Source organism: Heterodontus francisci, chromosome 27 (genome assembly GCF_036365525.1).
Source record: "Heterodontus francisci isolate sHetFra1 chromosome 27, sHetFra1.hap1, whole genome shotgun sequence".
Taxonomy (NCBI): domain Eukaryota; kingdom Metazoa; phylum Chordata; class Chondrichthyes; order Heterodontiformes; family Heterodontidae; genus Heterodontus; species Heterodontus francisci.
In genome coordinates, this window is record NC_090397.1 from 74,840,532 (window position 1) to 74,857,697 (window position 17,166).

Below are 17,166 nucleotides of genomic sequence, written 5' to 3' on the forward strand. Positions count from 1 at the left end.
CAAGTAAATGGTTGTGGAGGTGAGTCTGTAGCCTCCAACTATGTGGCAGAGCACATTACGGTCGAACCCCCACATTACTTTTTAACAGATTAGCTTAGCGTGAAATTCAAATAAATGTTACTTTGAACTATGTGGTCCCAAAATATTTATTCTTTCTCATTGTTAATATGTATCATTTATTGTTATACCAGGAAATGGATTAGGAATCAAGATTATTGGTGGGAAAGAGATTCCAGGACAAAATGGAGAAATTGGCGCTTACATTGCCAAGATCTTTCCTGGTGGAACAGCAGAGCAAACAGGCAAGCTCACGGAAGGTAAATCAACTCTTCCCAATTATACTGAGAAATCTTTAATTCACTAATTCAAGATATGGCAGAATCCTTACACTTGTACAGCAATTTTTCTTTCTTTTAGATCTGATATAATATTTGTGGATTCTGGTTTGGTGTAATTTGTACTGTTGTTTTGATGCACTGAAGCTGCCTTTACCATCACAGAGACAAATTAAAAAGACCATTATTGCCTCAATGGGTGTATTACCAACATACTCTGTTGCTACATTCTATTTGGTTCCTGTGGCAAATTTGTTGCATGAAATTGTTGATGCTTTTTTATCCATATTCAATGAGAGAAATGTTATCAGAACAGAAAGTTATAAAAAGAATATTTAGAAATATCACAGCAAAAATCCTTCATAAAGAGTTATTATTTACAATATCCTTGGTAAAAACCCATTCTGTGTATAAATCTGCACTTAAAGGTAATGTTAATAGAGTCATCAGAAGTTGTGCATGTGATTTTTCGAATGACTAGCTTCTGTTTCTGCTAATTAGGAATTCTGTTACTAGTGTCATGTTGTTGAAGCTACAATAGTTATTCATTAACTAATTAGGGGTTCACTTAATCTTTAATGTAGAAATTTGCCTATAAGCGATCCTAGTTAACCTAGTGTTTAAAATCACCACCTGGTATAATGCAGACCAGTAGATCTGAGGGTTTTTGCTGAGTTAGCAGTCTGCTTTTGGAGGCCTCAATGCTTCCAGAAAATAAAGAAAAACATCAGTAAGGGTTCTTGCTCATGATTGCTGTCTCGGGATCATAGAGTCATAGAGTTATACAGCACAGAAACAGGCCCTTCGGCCCATCGTGTCTGTGCCAGCCATCAAGCACCTAACTATTATAATCTCATTTTCCAGAACTTGGCCTGTAGCCTTGTATGCTATGGCGTTTCAAGTGCTCATCTAAATACTTCTTAAGGGTGAGGGTTCCTGCCTCTACCACCTCTTCAGGCAGTGCGTTCCAGATTCCAACCACTCTCTGAGTGAAAACATTTTTCCTCAAATCCTAAACCTCCTGCCCCCTACCTTAAATCTATGCCTCCTGGTTATTGACCCCTCCGCTAAAGGAAAAAGCTTCTTCCTATCTAATCTATCAATGCCCCTCATAATTTTGTATACCTCAATCATATCTCCCCTCAGCCTTCTCTGCTCTAAGGAAAACAACCCTAACCTTTTCAGTCTCTCTTCATAACTGAAATGCTCCAGCCCAGGCAACATCCTGGTGAATCTCCTTTGCACCCTCTCCAGTGCAATCACATCCTTCCTATAGTGTGGTGACCAGAACTGTACACAGTACTCCAGCTGTGGCCTAACTAGCATTTTATACAGCTCCATCATAACCTCCCTGCTCTTATATTCTATGCCTTGGCTAATAAAGGCAAGCATCCCATATGCCTTCCTAACCACCTTATCTACCTGTGCTGCTGCCTTCAGTGATCTATGGACAAGTACACCAAGGTCCCTCTGACCCTCTGTACTTCCTAGGATCCTACCATCCATTGTATATTCCCTTGTCTTGTTAGTCCTCCCAAAATGCATCACCTCACACTTCTCAGGATTAAATTCCATTTGTCACTGCTCCGCCCATCTTACCAGCCTATCTATATCGTCCTGTAATCTAAAGCTTTCCTCTTCACTATTTACGACACCACCAATTTTTATGTCATCTGTGAACTTACTGATCATACCTCCGATATTCACATCTAAATCATTAATGTACACTACAAACAGTAAGGGCCCCAGCACCAATCCCTGCAGTACACCACTGGTCACAGGCTTCCACTTGCAAAAACAACCCTTGACCATCACCCTCTGCCTCTTGCCACGAAGCCAATTTTGGATCCAATTTGCCAAATTGCCCTTGATCCCATGGGCTCTTACCTTCTTAACCAATCTCCCATGCGGGACCTTATCAAAAGCTTTACTGAAGTCCTTGTAGACTACATCAACAACTTTACCCACATCTACACATTTAGTCACCTCCTCAAATAATTCAATCAAGTTAGTTAGACACAATCTCCCCCTGACAAAGCCATGCTGACTATCCCTGAGTAATCCCTGTTTCTCCAAGTGGAGATTAATCCTGTCCCTCAGAATGTTTTCCAATAGTTTCCCGACCACTGATGTTAGACTCACCGGCCTGTAATTACCTGGTTTATCCCTGCTACCCTTCTTGAATAATGGTACCACATTCACTGTCCTCCAATCCTCAGGTATCTCTCCTGTGGCCAGAGAGGATTTGAAAATTTGTGTCAGAAGCCCTGCTATCTCCTCCTTTGCCTCACATAACAGCCTGGGATACATCTCATCTGGGCTTGGGGATTTATCCACTTTTAAGCCCACTAAAACAGCTAATACTTCCTCCCTTTCAATGCAACTATGTTCAAGTATATCACAAACCCCCTCCCTGATCACTGGGGACGGCACAGTGGCGCAGTGGTTAGCACCGCAGCCTCACAGCTCCTGCGACCCGGGTTCTGTTCTGGGTACTGCCTGTGCAGAGTTTGTAAGTTCTCCCTGTGACCATGTGGGTTTCCGCCGGGTGCTCTAGTTTCCTCCCACAGCCAAAGACTTGCAGGTTGATAGGTAAATTGGCCATTGTAAATTGCCCCTAGTGTAGTTAGGTGGTAGGAGAATGGTGGGGATGTGGTGGGGAATATGGGATTAATGTAGGATTCGTATAAAATGGGTGGTTGTTGGTTGGCACAGACTCGGTGGGCCGAAGGGCCTGTTTCAGTGCTGTATGACTCTTGTCGGGAAATCGACAGAAGAGCAGTGGGGGGCATTCAAAAAGGAAATGGGGCGGGTACAGGCCCAACATGTTCCCTCTAGGGTAATAGGTAGGAGCAACAAGCCCAGAGAACCATGGATGACCAGAAACATTCAGGGTACGATGAGAAGGAAAAGAGAGGCTTTTATCAAATCAATGGAAGCATCAGTGGAGTACAGAAAGTGTAGGATGGAGCTTAAGAGAGCAAAGAGGGGATATGAGAAAGCTCAGGCTGGTAAAAGTAGGGAAAATCCCAAGATATTCTATAAGTATATCAATGGGAAGAGGATAACCAGGGAAAGAGTAGGACCCATTAGGGACCAAGGGGGAAATTTGTGAGTGGAGCCAGAGGACATTGGTAGGGTGTTGAACGAATACTTCACATCTGTCTTCACCCAAGAGAATGAGGATGTAGATTTGGAACTGAGAGAGAGAGACTGTGAGGTTCTTGAGCAAATTGTCACAGGGAGTGACAAGGTATTGGAGGTTTTGGAAGGCTTAAAAGTGGACAAATTTCCAGGTCCGGACGATTTGTTTCCCAGGATGCTGTGGGAGGCGAGGGTGGAGATTACAGGGGCTCTGACCCTAATTTTTAATTCCTCTCTGGCCACGGGGGAGGTGCCAGAGGACTGGAGAACAGCTAATGTGGTCCCACTATTTAAGAAAGGTTGTAGAGATAAGCCAGGGAACTACAGACCAGTGAGTCTTACGTCAGTGGTAGCGAAACTATTGGAGAAAATTCTGAAGGAGAGAATCTATTTCCACTTGGAGAGGCAAAATTTGATTAGGAATAGTCAACATGGCTTTATCAGAGGGAGGTCATGCCTAACAAATTTGATTAAATTATTTGAGCATGTGACCAGGTGTGTAGATGAGGGTAGTGCAGTTGATGTAGTTTACATGGATTTCAGCAAAGCCTTTGACAAGGTCCCACATGGGAGACTTATCAAGAAAGCAAATGCACATGGGATACAAGGTAACTTGATAAGGTAGATTCAAAATTGGCTTAGCTGTAGGAGACAGAGAGTGATGACAGACGGCTATTTTAGTGACTGGAAGCCAGTGTCCAGTGGCGTCTCACAGGGATCTGTGCTGGGTCCCCTATTGTTTGTCATTTATATAAACGACATAGATGACTATGTGGGGGGTAGGATCAGTAAGTTCGCGGATGACACAAAGATTGGCCGAGTGGTTAACGGTAAGGTGGAGTGTCTTAGGTTACAGGAAGATAGAGACGGGATGGTCAAATGGGCAGAAAAGTGGCAGATGGAATATAACGCTGAAAAGTGTGAGGTGATACACTTTGGAAGGAGTAATGTGACACGTAAGTATTCAATGAATGGCCTGACACTGGGAAGTTCCAAGGAACAAAGGGACCTTGGCGTGTTTGTCCATCGATCTCTGAAGGCAGAAGGGCAGGTTAATAGGGTGGTGAAAAAGGCATATGGGACACTTGCCTTTATCAATCGAGGCATAGATTACAAAAGCAGGGAGATCATGTTGGAGTTGTATAGAACTTTGGTAAGACCACAGCTGGAGTACTGTGTGCAATTCTGGTCGCCACATTATAGGAAGGATGTGATTGCATTGGAGGGGGTGCTGTGATGATTCACCAGGATGTTGCCTGGGATGGAATATTTAAGCTATGAAGAGAGGTTGGATAGGCTTGGGTTGTTTTCGCTGGAGCAGAGAAGACTGAGGGGTGACCTGATCGAGGTGTACAAGATTATGAGGGGCATGGACAGGGTGGATAGGGAGCAGCTGTTCCCCTTAGTTGAAGGGTCAGTTACGAGGGGTCACATGTTTAAGGTGAGGGGTGGGAGGTTTAAGGGGGATTTGAGGAAGAACTTTTTTACCCAGAGGGTGGTGACGGTCTGGAATGCCCTGCCTGTGAGGGTGGTAGAGGCGGGTTGCCTCACATCCTTTAAAAAGTACCTGGATGAGCACTTGGCACATCATAACATTAAACAAGGCTATGGGCCAAGTGCTGGCAAATGGGATTAGGTAGACAGGTCAGGTGTCTTTCATGCTTCGGTGCAGTCTTGATGGGCCAAAGGGCCTCTTCTGCACTATATTATTCTGTGATTCTGTCCTACATTGTCCTTCTTCATAGTGAACACAGATGAAAAGTAATAATTTAAAACCTCACCTATGTCCTCCTGCTCCACACAAAGATTGCCACTTTGGTCCCTAATCTTTCCCTGGTTATCCTCTTGCCCTGAATATATTTATAAAACGCCTTAGGATTTTCCTTTATCTTGCCCACCAGTGGTTTTCATGTCCTCTCTTCGCTCTCATAATTACTTTTTTAAGGACCCCCCCAACACTTTTCTCTACTCCTCTAGGGCCTCCATTGTTTTCAGTGCTCTGAATCTGCCATAAGCCTCCTTTTTTCCCTGATCCAATCCTCTATATCCCTTGATATCCAGGACTTGTTGGTCCTGCCCTTCACCTTAATGGGTACATGTTGGCTCTGAACTATTTCCTCTTTGAATGACTCCCACTGATCTGATGTAGACTTTCCTACAAGTAGCTGCTCCCAGTCCACTTTGGCCAGATCCTGTTTTATCATATTGAAATCAGCCTTCCCCCAATTCAGTACCTTTATTTCTTGTCTGTCTTTGTCCTTTTCCATAACTACCTTAAATCTTACAGAGTTTTTTTATTTATTTAGAGATACAGCACTGAACCAGGCCCTTCGGCCCACCGAGTCTGTGCCAACCAACAACCACCCATTTATACTAACCCTACAGTAATCCCATATTCCCTACCACCTGCCTACATAGGGGCAATTTAAAACAGCCAATTTACCTATCACCTGCAAGTCTTTGGCAGTGGGAGGAAAACGGAGCACCCGACAAAAACCCACGCGGTCACAGGAAGAACTTGCAAACTCCGCACAGACAGCACCCAGAATCGAACCCGGGTCCCTGGAGCTGTGAGGCTGCGGTGCTAACCACTGCGCCACTGTGCCGTTATGGTCACAGTCCCTGAAATGCTCCCCCACTGACACTTCTACCACCTGTCCAGCTTCATTCCCTAGGATTAGGTCCAGTGCTGCCCCTTCTCTTCGAGGACTTTCTACTTACTGGCTCAAAAGGCTCTCCTGTATGCATTTTAAGAATTCCGCCCCCTTTAAACCTTTTGCACTAAGACTATCCCAGTTGATATTGGGGAAGTTGAAATCTCCTACTATTATTATCCTATTATTTTTACACCTCTCTGAGATTTGACTACATGCCTGCTCTTCTATCTCTCTCTGACTGTTTGGAGGCCTGTAGTACACACCCAGCCAAGTGATTGGCCCCTTTTTGTTTTAAGTTCTACCCATAAGGCCTCATTTGAGGAACCTTCCAAGATATCATCCCTCCTCACTGCAGTAATTGACTCCTTGATCAACAGTACAATGCCACCTCCTCCTTTACTCCCTCCCTTGTCTCACCTGTAGATTCTATACCCTGGAATATTGAGCTGCCAGTCCTGCCCCTCCCTCAACCATGTCTCTGTGATAGCAATAATATCATAATGCCATGTGTTAATCAATGCCCTCAATTCATCTGCCTTACTAGTAAGACTCCTTGCATTAAGATAGATGCAATCCAGCCTTGCATTTTTCACTTATGCCTTAAGGTCTATATTTGCTCTGCCTTCCAGAATGACACCGTTTCTCTTTTGTATTTGACTGTGCATCATTTATGATGGGGAATAAAGAAATGGCTGACCAACTAAATGCATACTTTGGTTCTGTCTTCGCAAAGAAGGACACAAATGTATTGGTAGGAGTGACGACCGCACAGTCCTTGTGGAGATGAGGTCCCGCCTTCACATTGAGGATACCATCCATCGTGCTGTGTGGCACTATCACTGTGCTAAATGGGATAGATTTTGAACAGATCTAGCAATGCAAAACTGGGCATCCATGAGGCGCTGTGGGCCATCAGCAGCAGCAGAATTGTACTCAACCACAATCTGTAACCTCATGGCCTGGCATATCCCCCACTCTACCATTACCATCAAGCCAGGAGACCAACCCTGGTTCAATGAAGAGTGCAGGAGGGCATGCCAGGAGCAGCACCACGCATACCTCAAAATGAGGTGTCAACCTGGTAAAGCTTCAACCCAGGACTACTTGCATGCCAAACAGCATAAGCAGCATGCAATAGACATAGCTAAGCGATCCCATAACCAACGGATCAGAACTAAGCTCTGCAGTCCTGCCACATCCAGCCGTGAATGGTGGTGGACAATTAAACAACTAACTGGAGGAGGTGGCTCCACAAACATCCCCATCCTCAATGATGGGGGAGCCCAGCACATCAGTGCGAAAGTTAAGGCTGATGCATTTGCAACAATCTTCAGCCAGAAGTGCCGAGTTGATGATCCATCTCGGCCCCGTCCTGAAGTCCCCAGCATTACAGATGCCAGACTGCAGCCAATTCGATTCACTCCGCATGATATCAAGAAACGACTGAAGTCTATGGGTCCTGCCAATATTCCGGCAATAGTACTGAAGACCTGTGCTCCAGAGCTTGCCGCACCCCTAGCCAAACTGTTCCAGTACAGCTACACCACTGGCATGTACCCGGCACTGTGGAAAATTGCCCAGGTATGTCCTGTACACAAAAAGCAGGACAAGTCCAACCCAGCCAATTACTGCCCCATCAGTCTACTCTCAATCATCAGTAAAGTGATGGAAGATGTCATCAACAGTGCCATCAAGCAGCACTTGCTTAGCAATAACCTGAGCAATGATGCTCAGTTGGGTTCCACCAGGGCCACTCAGCTCCTGACCTCATTACAGCTTTGGTTCAAACATGGACAAAAGAGCTGAACTCGTGACGTGAGAGTGACTGCATTTGACATCAAGGCAGCATTTGACAGAGTATGGCATCAAGGAGCCCTAGCAAAACTGGAGTCAATAGGAATCAGGGGGGAAACTCTCTGCTAGTTGGAGTCATACCTAGCGCAAAGAAAGATGGCTGTGGTTGTTGGAGGTCAATCATCTGAGCTCCAGGATATCACTGCAGGAGTTCCTCAGGGTAGTGTCCCAGGCCCAACCATCTTCAGCTGCTTCATCAATGACCTTCCTTCAATCATAAGGTCAGAAGTGGGGATGTTCGCTGATGATTGCACAATGCACAACTCCTCAAATACTGAAGCAGTCCATGTCGAAATGCAGCAAGACCTGGACAATATCCAGGCTTGGGCTAATAAGTGGCAAGTAGCATTTGCACCACACAAGTGCCAGGCAATGACCATCTCCAACAAGAGAGAATCTAACCAACTCCCCTTGACATTCAATGGCATTACCATCACTGAATCCACCACTATCAGCATCCTAGGGGCTACCATTGACCAGAAACTGAACTGGAGTAGCCATATAAATACCATAGCTACAAGAGCAGGTCAGAGGCTAGGATTCCTGTGGCAAGTAACTCACCTCTTGACTCCCCAAAGCCTGTCCACCATCTACAAGGCACAAGTCAGGAGTGTGATGGAATACTCTCCACTTGCCTGGATGGGTGCAGTTCCAACAACACTCATGAAGCTCAACACCATCCAGAACAAAGCAGCCCATTTGATGGCACACCATCCACCAAAACATCACCCCCTCCACCACTGACGCACAGTGGCAGCAGTGTGTACCATCTACAAGATGCACTGCAGCAACTCACCAAGGCTCCTTAGACAGCACCTTCCAAACCCGCAACCTCTACCACCTTGAAGGACAAGGGCAGCAAATGCATGGGAACATCACCACCTGCAAGTTCCCGTCCAAGTCACACACCATCCTAACTTGGAACTATATCACCGTTCCTTCACTGTCGTTGGGTCACAATCCTGGAACTTTCTTCCTAACAGCACTGTGGGTGTACTTACCTCACATGGACTGCAGCGGTTCAAGAAGGCAGCTCACCACCACCTTCTCAAGGGCAATTAGGGATGGGCAATAAATGCTGGCATAGCCAGTGATGCCCACATCCCATGAATGAATAAAAAAAAACACAAATATCATACCAGAAATGTTGGGGAACACAGGGTTTAGTGAGAGAGAGGAACTGAAAGAAATCAGTATTAGTAGAGAAATGGTGTTGGGGAAATTGATGGGATTGAAGGCCGATAAATTCCCAGGGCCTGATGGTCTGCATCCCAGAGTACTTAAGGAAGTGGCCCTAGAAATAGTGGATGCATTGATGGTCATCTTCCAAGATTCTATAGAATCTGGAACAGTTCCTACAGATTGGAGGGTAGCTAATGTAACCCCACTATTTAAAAAGGGAGGTAGAGAGAAAGCAGGGAATTATAGACCAGTCAGCCTGACGTCGGTAGTGGGGAAAATTCTTGAGACCATTATCAAAGATTTTATAGCAGGGCACTCGGAGAACAGTGATAGAATCGGACAGAGTCAACATGGATTTACGAAAGGGAAATCATGCTTGATAAATCTAATAGAATTCTTTGAGGATACAACTGGTAGAGTTGATGAGGGGGAGCTAGTGGATGGGGTTTATTTGGACTTTCAGAAGGATTTCGACAAAGTCCCACATAAGAGATTAGCATGTAAAATTAAAGCGCATGGGATTAGGGGTAGTGTATTGCGATGGATGGAAAATTGGTTGGCGGACAGGAAACAAAAATTAGGGATAATTGTGTCTTTTTCCAAATGGCAGGCAGTGACTAGTGGGGTACCGCAGGGATCAGTGCTGGGACCCCAGCTATTCACAATATACATTGATGATTTAGATGAGGGAACTAAATGTAATATCTCCAAATTTGCAGATGACACAAAACTGGGTGGGAGGGTGAGTTGTGAGGAGGATGCAGAGAGGCTTCAGGGTGATTTGGACAAGTTGAGTGAGTGGGCTAATGCATGGCAGATGCAGCATAATGTGGATTAATGTGAGGTTATCCACTTTGGTAACAAAAACAGGAAGGTTATTATCTGAACGGCTATAAACTGAGAGAGGGGAATATGCAGCGAGACCTGGGTGTTCTCATACACCAGTCGCTGAAGGTAAGCATGCAGGTCCAACAGGCGGTAAAAAAGGCAAATGGTATGTTGGCCTTCATAGCGAGAGGATTCGAGTACAGGAGCAGGGATGTCTTGCTGCAATTATACAGGGCCTTGGTGAGGCCACACCTGGAATATTCTGTGGAGTTTTGGTTTCCTTATCTGAGGGAGGATGTTCTTTCTATAGAGGGAGTGCAGCAAAGGTTTACCAGGCTGATTTCTGGGATGGCGTGACTGACGTATGAGGAGAGATTGAGTCGGTTAGGATTATATTCGCTCGAGTTCAGAAGAGTGAGGGGGATCTCATAGAAACCTATAAAATTCTAACAGGACTTAACAGGGTAGATGCAGGAAGGATGTTCCCGATGGTGGAGGAGTCCAGAACCAGGGGTCATAGTCTAAGGACACGGGGTAAACCTTTCAGGACTGAGATGAGGAGAAATGTCTTCACCCAGAGAGTGGTGAGCCTGTGGAATTCGCTACCACAGAAAGCAGTTGAGTGTACATTTTCAGGAGGGAGTTAGATATAGCTCTTGGGTCTAAAGGGATCAAAGGGTATGGGGCGAAAGCAGGAACAGGTTACTGAGTTGGATGATCAGCCATGATCAGAATGAACGGCGGAGCAGGCTCGAAGGGCCGAATGGACTACTTCTGCTCCTATTTTCTAAGTTTCTATGTTTCTACCCCATACTGTAACTCCACGCTGTATCCCATCCCCCTGCTAAATTAGTTTAACCGCCCCCACAACAGCACTCCCAAACCTCCCAGCAAGGATGTTGGTCCCGTTCCGGTTCAGGTGCAACCCGTGCAACTTGTACAGGTCCCACCTTCGCCAGAAACAGACCCAGTTGTCCAGGAAACTAAAGCCCTCCCTCCTGCACCATCTCCTCAGCCACGCATTCATCTGCTCTATCCTTCTATTCCTATACTCGCTAGCACGTGGCACTGGGAATAATCCAGAGATTACAACCTTTGAGGTCCTGCTTTATAATCTGCTGCCGAGCTCCCTAAATTCTTGTTGCAGGACCTCATTCTTCTTTCTACCTATATCATTGATACCAATGTGTGCCACGACTTCTGACTGTTCACCCCCCCCTACAGAATGTCCTGCAGCCGCTCCGTGACATCCTTGACCCTAGTGCCAGGGAGGCAACATACTATCCTGGAGTCACGTTTGCAGCCACAGAAACGCCTATCTGTACCCCTTACGATAGAATTCCCTTTTGATGGACGTTGTCTACATGGACTTTAGCAAGGCCTTTGACAAGGTCCCGCATGGTAGGCTGGTCCAGAAGGTTCGAACACATGGGATCCAGGGTGAGCTAGCAAATTGGATACAAAATTGGTTTGTGATAGGAGGCAGAGGGTGGTAGTGGAGGGTTGTTTTTCAGATTGGAGGCCGTTGACCAGTGGTGTGCGCAGGGATCGGTGCTGGGCCCTCTGTTGTTTGTCATATATATGAATGACTTGGATGTGAATGTAGGGGGCATGATTAGTAAATTTGCAGATGACACCAAAATTGGTGGTATAGTGGACAGTGAAGAAGGTTGTCTAAGGTTACAACAGGATATAGATCAACTGGGAAAGTGAGCAAGGGAGTGGCAAATGGAATTTAATGCAGACAAGTGTGAAGTAGTGCATTTTGGGATGTTAAACCAGGGCAGGACATATACAGTGAATGGCAGGGCCCTGGGGAGTGTTGTTGAGCAGAGAGACCTTGGGGTGCAAGTACATAGTTCCCTGAAAGTGGCAACACAGGTAGACCGGGTGGTGAAGAAGGCGTATGGCATGCTTGCCTTCATGAGCCGAGGCACTGAGTACAATAATTGGAACATCATGTTACAGTTGTACATAACATTGGTTAGGCCGCATTTGGAGTACTGTGTGCAGTTCTGGTCGCCGCACGACAGGAAAGATGTGATTAAGCTAGAGAGGGTGCAGAAAAGATTCACAAGGATGTTGCCTGGTTTGGAGGGCTTGAGTTATAAAGAGAGATTGGATAGGCTGGGTCTGTTTTCCCTGGAGCAAAGGAGTCTGAGAGGGGACATGATAGAGGTATATAAAATTATGAGAGGCATAGATAGGGTAGATAACCAGAGTCTGTTTCCCATGGTAGGGGTGACCAAAACTCGAGGGCATAGATTTAAGGTGAGAGGGAGGAGGTTTAAAGGGGATCAAAGGGGTAAATTTTTCACACAAAGAATAGTGGGTATCTGGAATGAGCTGCCTGAGGAGGTGGTGGAGGCAGGAACAGTAACGACATTTAAGAGGCATCTGGACAGGTACTTGAATGAGCAAGGCATAGAGAGATATGGAATTAATGCAGGCAGGTGGGATTAGTATAGATAGGCTTTATGGTCAGCATGGACGCGATGGGTCGAAGGGTCTGTTTCTATGCTGTACGACTCTATGACTCTATGATTCTATGAGATGCGTGCAGTCCAGTTGGTTGCAGATCTCAAACAAGTTTATTACAGCTAAACTCTTATGTACAGTGCAGAGCTAACTATTTACAGAACCTTATTCTGGATGTTACAGTTCCAGAGTGACTTTGGCTCAGAGTCACATGACTGCGTCCTGTTAGTTGGCTCATTTGCATACTAAGATGTTAAAGGGACATCACTCTTAAAGGCAATCACACAATATCCCCTTTCTTTCCAAAGATAAGCCTCGTATGCTGACAGTAAAAACTTAAAATTAGATAACATCAAAATGATTTACACAGTTATGGAGATTATGAACTTTACAAATATAGAGGCTTAAGAGTCCATATATCATTTTGGTGGTTTGACAACTCTTGCTCGGAGAATTTGTGTCTCATCTGTTGCAGTTCTTTCTGAAGTTTCTCCCTCTCTGCATTCAGTTTCTGCTGCTCTGCCTTCAGCCTGCTAACATACTCTGCTGCTTTTCTCAAAATTACCACTTTTGCGGCTTTGTCATTCTTGGAATGTTCCAGCACCCCATCTCGAAGAGCCAGCAGGTAATGCTTCAACTCATTTCTCCTCTGCCTCTTCAGGGCATTGTGTGTACATCTCCTCGCCTCATCCTCCGCATCTGACAGTCTTGGGCTCAAGGTTGAGGACTTGTTGGGAGAAGAGTTTTTGGCCTCATCACAGTACCAGTCCATTCTGCCTCATTGTGGTGTTGGCAGTTCTGTCGATAGCAGAAATGAAGGCATGGCATAGTTGTGCTGTTGCTGGATTGCCAGACTGCATCGTTTGATGCTGGCCAGAGTCTATGAGCAGGTTCCGGTCCTTGGAGATTTCCCCTTGGCAATGCTCTTGTGCAGTTATGATATTGAGTTCCTTACACGCTGGTAATCCTGCCACCGCTGGTCCACTTGTGTCTACTAGTCAGCATACTTGTTAGCATAGTTAGCTTCCACAGTGCGGACTGCGACACTGACCACTCCCTGGTGTGCAGCAAGGTTAGACTCAAACCAAAGAAGCTGCATCACTCCAAGCAGAAGGGCCACCCGCGCATCAACACGAGCAGAATTTCTCATCCACAGCTGTTACATAAATTCCTAAATTCACTTGAAAAAGCCCTTCAAAACACTCCTACAGGGGATGCAGAGACCAAGTGGGCCCACATCAGAGACGCCATCTATGACTCAGCAGTGCACCACCTATGGCAAACGTGTGAAGCGGAATGCAGACTGGTTTCAATCTCACTTTGAAGAGCTGGAACCTGTCATAGTCGCTAAGCGCATTGCACTGTTGAACTCTAAAAAAGCCCCCAGCGAGTTAACATCCGTAGCACTTAAAGTAGCCAGAAGCACTGCACAAAGAACAGCCAGGTGCTACGCAAATGACTACTGGCAACACCTATGCAGTCATATTCAGCTGGCCTCTGACACCAGAAACATCAGAGAAATGTATGAAGGCATTAAGAGAGCTTTTGGGCCAACCATCAGGAAGATCGCCCCCTTCAAATCTGAATCAGGGGACACAATCACTGACCAACGCAAGCAAATGGACCGCTGGGTGGAACACTACCTAGAACTGTACTCCAGGGAAAATGTGGTCACTGAGACCGCCCTCAATGCAGCCCAGTCTCTGCCAGCAATGGATGAGCTGGACGTACAGCCGTCAAAATCGGACCTCAGTGATGCCATTGATTCTCTAGCCAGCGGAAAAGCCCCTGGGAAGGACGGCATTACCCCTGAAATAATCAAGAGTGCCAAGCCTGCTATACTTGCAGCACTGTTCGAACTGCTTTGCCTGTGCCGGGACGAGGGATCAGTACCACAGGACATGCGCGATGCCAATGTCATCACCCTCTATAAGAACAAGGGTGACCGTGGTGACTGCAACAACTACCGTGGAATCTCCCTGCTCAGCATAGTGGGGAAAGTCTTCGCTCGAGTCGCTTTAAACAGGCTCCAGAAGCTGGCTGAGCGTGTCTACCCTGAGGCACAGTGTGGCTTTCGAGCAGAGAGATCCACCATTGACATGCTGTTCTCCCTTCGCCAGCTACAGGAAAAATGCCGTGAACAACAGATGCCCCTCTACGTTACTTTCATTGATCTCACCAAAGCCTTTGTCCTCATCAGCAGACGTGGTCTCTTCAGACTACTAGAAAAGATCTGATGTCCACCAAAGCTACTAAGTATCATCACCTCATTCCATGACAATATGAAAGGCACAATTCAGCATAGCAGCGCCTCATCAGACCCCTTTCCCATCCTGAGTGGCATGAAACAGGGCTGTGTTCTCGCACCTACACTGTTTGGGATCTTCTTCTCCCTGCTGCTCTCACACGCGTTCAAGTCTTCAGAAGAAGGAATTTTCCTCCACACAAGATCAGGTGGCAGGTTGTTCAACCTTGCCCGTCTAAGAGCGAAGTCCAAAGTAAGGAAAGTCCTCATCAGGGAACTCCTCTTTGCTGACTATGCTGCTTTAACATCTCACACTGAAGAGTGTCTGCAGAGGCTCATGGACAGGCTTGCGGCTGCCTGCAAAGAATTTGGCCTAAGCATCAGCCTCAAGAAAACGAACATCATGGGACAGGACGTCAGAAATGCTCCATCCATCAATATCGGCGACCACGCTCTGGAAGTGGTTCAAGAGTTCACCTACCTAGGCTCAACTATCACCAGTAACCTGTCTCTCGATGCAGAAATCAACAAACGCATGGGAAAGGCATCCACTGCTATGTCCATACTGGCCAAGAGAGTGTGGGAAAATGGTGCACTGACACGGAACACAAAAGTCCGAGTGTATCAAGACTGTGTCTTCAGTACCTTACTCAACGGCAGCGAGGCCTGGACAACGTATGTCAGCCAAGAGCGATGTCTCAATTCATTCCATCTTCGCTGCCTCTGAAGAATCCTTGGCATCAAGTGGCAGGACTGTATCTCCAACACAGAAGTCCTCGAGGCAGCCAACATCCCCAGCTTATACATCCTACTGAGCCAGTGGCGCTTGAGATGGCTTGGCCATGTGAGCCGCATGGAAGATGGCAGGAACCCCAAGGACACATTGTACAGCGAGCTCGCCACTGGTATCAGACCCACCAGCCATCCATGTCTCCGCTTTAAAGACGTCTGCAAACGCGACATGAAATCCTGTGACATTGATCACAAGTCATGGGAGTCAGTTGCCAGTGATCGCCAGAGCTGGCGGGCAGTCATAAAGTCAGGGCTAAACAGTTGGCAGGAAAAAAGACAGAACCGTAAGGGGAGAGCCAACTGTGTAACAGCCCCGACAACCAATTTTATCTGCAGCACCTGTGGAAGAGTTTGTCACTCTAGAATTGGCCTTTATAGCCACTCCAGGCGCTGCTCCACAAACCACTGACCACCTCCAGGCACTTACCCATTGTCTCTCGAGACAAGGAGGCCAAAGAAGGTTTGCATGCTGACTTGCCATAGCTGCATTGCATTGTTAATGTGCCACTGCAAGGAATTGCTAACACGTTGTATGCAGTTAACTTGGCAGTTGTCGGTTGTCTCATTTTTTTCAGTTTTATGAGCAGAGGCGGTGAGAAATGGCCCAACTGCCCCAGGCCAATTAAGGCCTTTAAGTGGCCAACTATCTGCCACTTAATGGCTTCCTCCCGTCGCTGCTGGTATATTACCAGCTGCGGGCGGGCAGCTCGGAACCTGCAGAAGGCCCCCCAGTAATACCAGGCAGCTTCCTTGCAGGTTGTGTGGGGGGGCCCTCCTGATACAGCACCATGTGACCCACAGAGGGCCCCCCCCACAGCACAGGTGACCCCCACTGCACCTCATTGCCCTCCTCCCACCCGATCCCCCTTGCCGCGCCAGGGCCCGGCCGATTGACCCGGCGATGCCCAAAACCCCCGTTACCTTCTTTGGCATGTTGGGAGCTGTCCCAACGAGGCCACCGCTTCCGGTGACGGTGCTGGGACTGAGGAGCTGCCGGTCCCTTGATTGGCTGCCAGCTCCCGGAGGTGGGACTTCCTGCCTCAGAGGAACGGAAGTCCCGCCTGAGACCAATTAAGGGCCTGGGCCACGTAAAATCTCTGTGAGGCTGCCAGGTCCAGCGGAGGTGGGTTCACCCCTGACTTTTAACCTGGTGAGTGGGGTCTCCGCCCCGACAGAAAATCCCAGTCATTGTTTCTTATATAATGTATTGTTTCACCCCAACCTATAACAACATAAAACAAAGTTTCACACTGTTAAACCCAGCTTATTTGATGAAGGTGTCCTCCTTTAGATCTTAAATGTATTTTAAGTATGATACCATTATTTGTGAATGTATTCAGGAAATTTACAAATCGGTTTTCTCCTCATTCTTTGCAGAAAGGATTTGCTGCTTGTTACTGAGCATCAGTGAAATTACTCGTGTGATACTTGGATATTGGAGAGGGGACTGAATGGGTTGCTTTATATTCCAGAAATTTCACAGTAAAACCCATGTAAATATGCAGAATAGCTGTTGTGGAACTCAGATTATAAAGTCTCTTTTGACCATTTGGTCTGCAGGGAATACCCATCATGTTGGGTATCAAGTAACATCATGAGTTCGTCAAACCCATGTTTGGGAGCAGAGGGATCAGGGCAACAATCAATGCAC

The 17,166-nt window shown here is 46.6% G+C and overlaps 1 protein-coding gene across 1 annotated transcript in view; it reads left to right on the forward strand.

Moving 5' to 3' along the window:
- LOC137384960 (protein piccolo-like) overlaps positions 1-17,166 on the forward strand; it is a 631,016-nt gene that overhangs the window by 286,766 nt on the left and 327,084 nt on the right. The window contains exon 12 of the mRNA XM_068059672.1: positions 192-317. Coding sequence (XP_067915773.1) covers positions 192-317 — 126 coding nt within the window. The remainder of the gene's footprint in view (positions 1-191; positions 318-17,166) is intronic.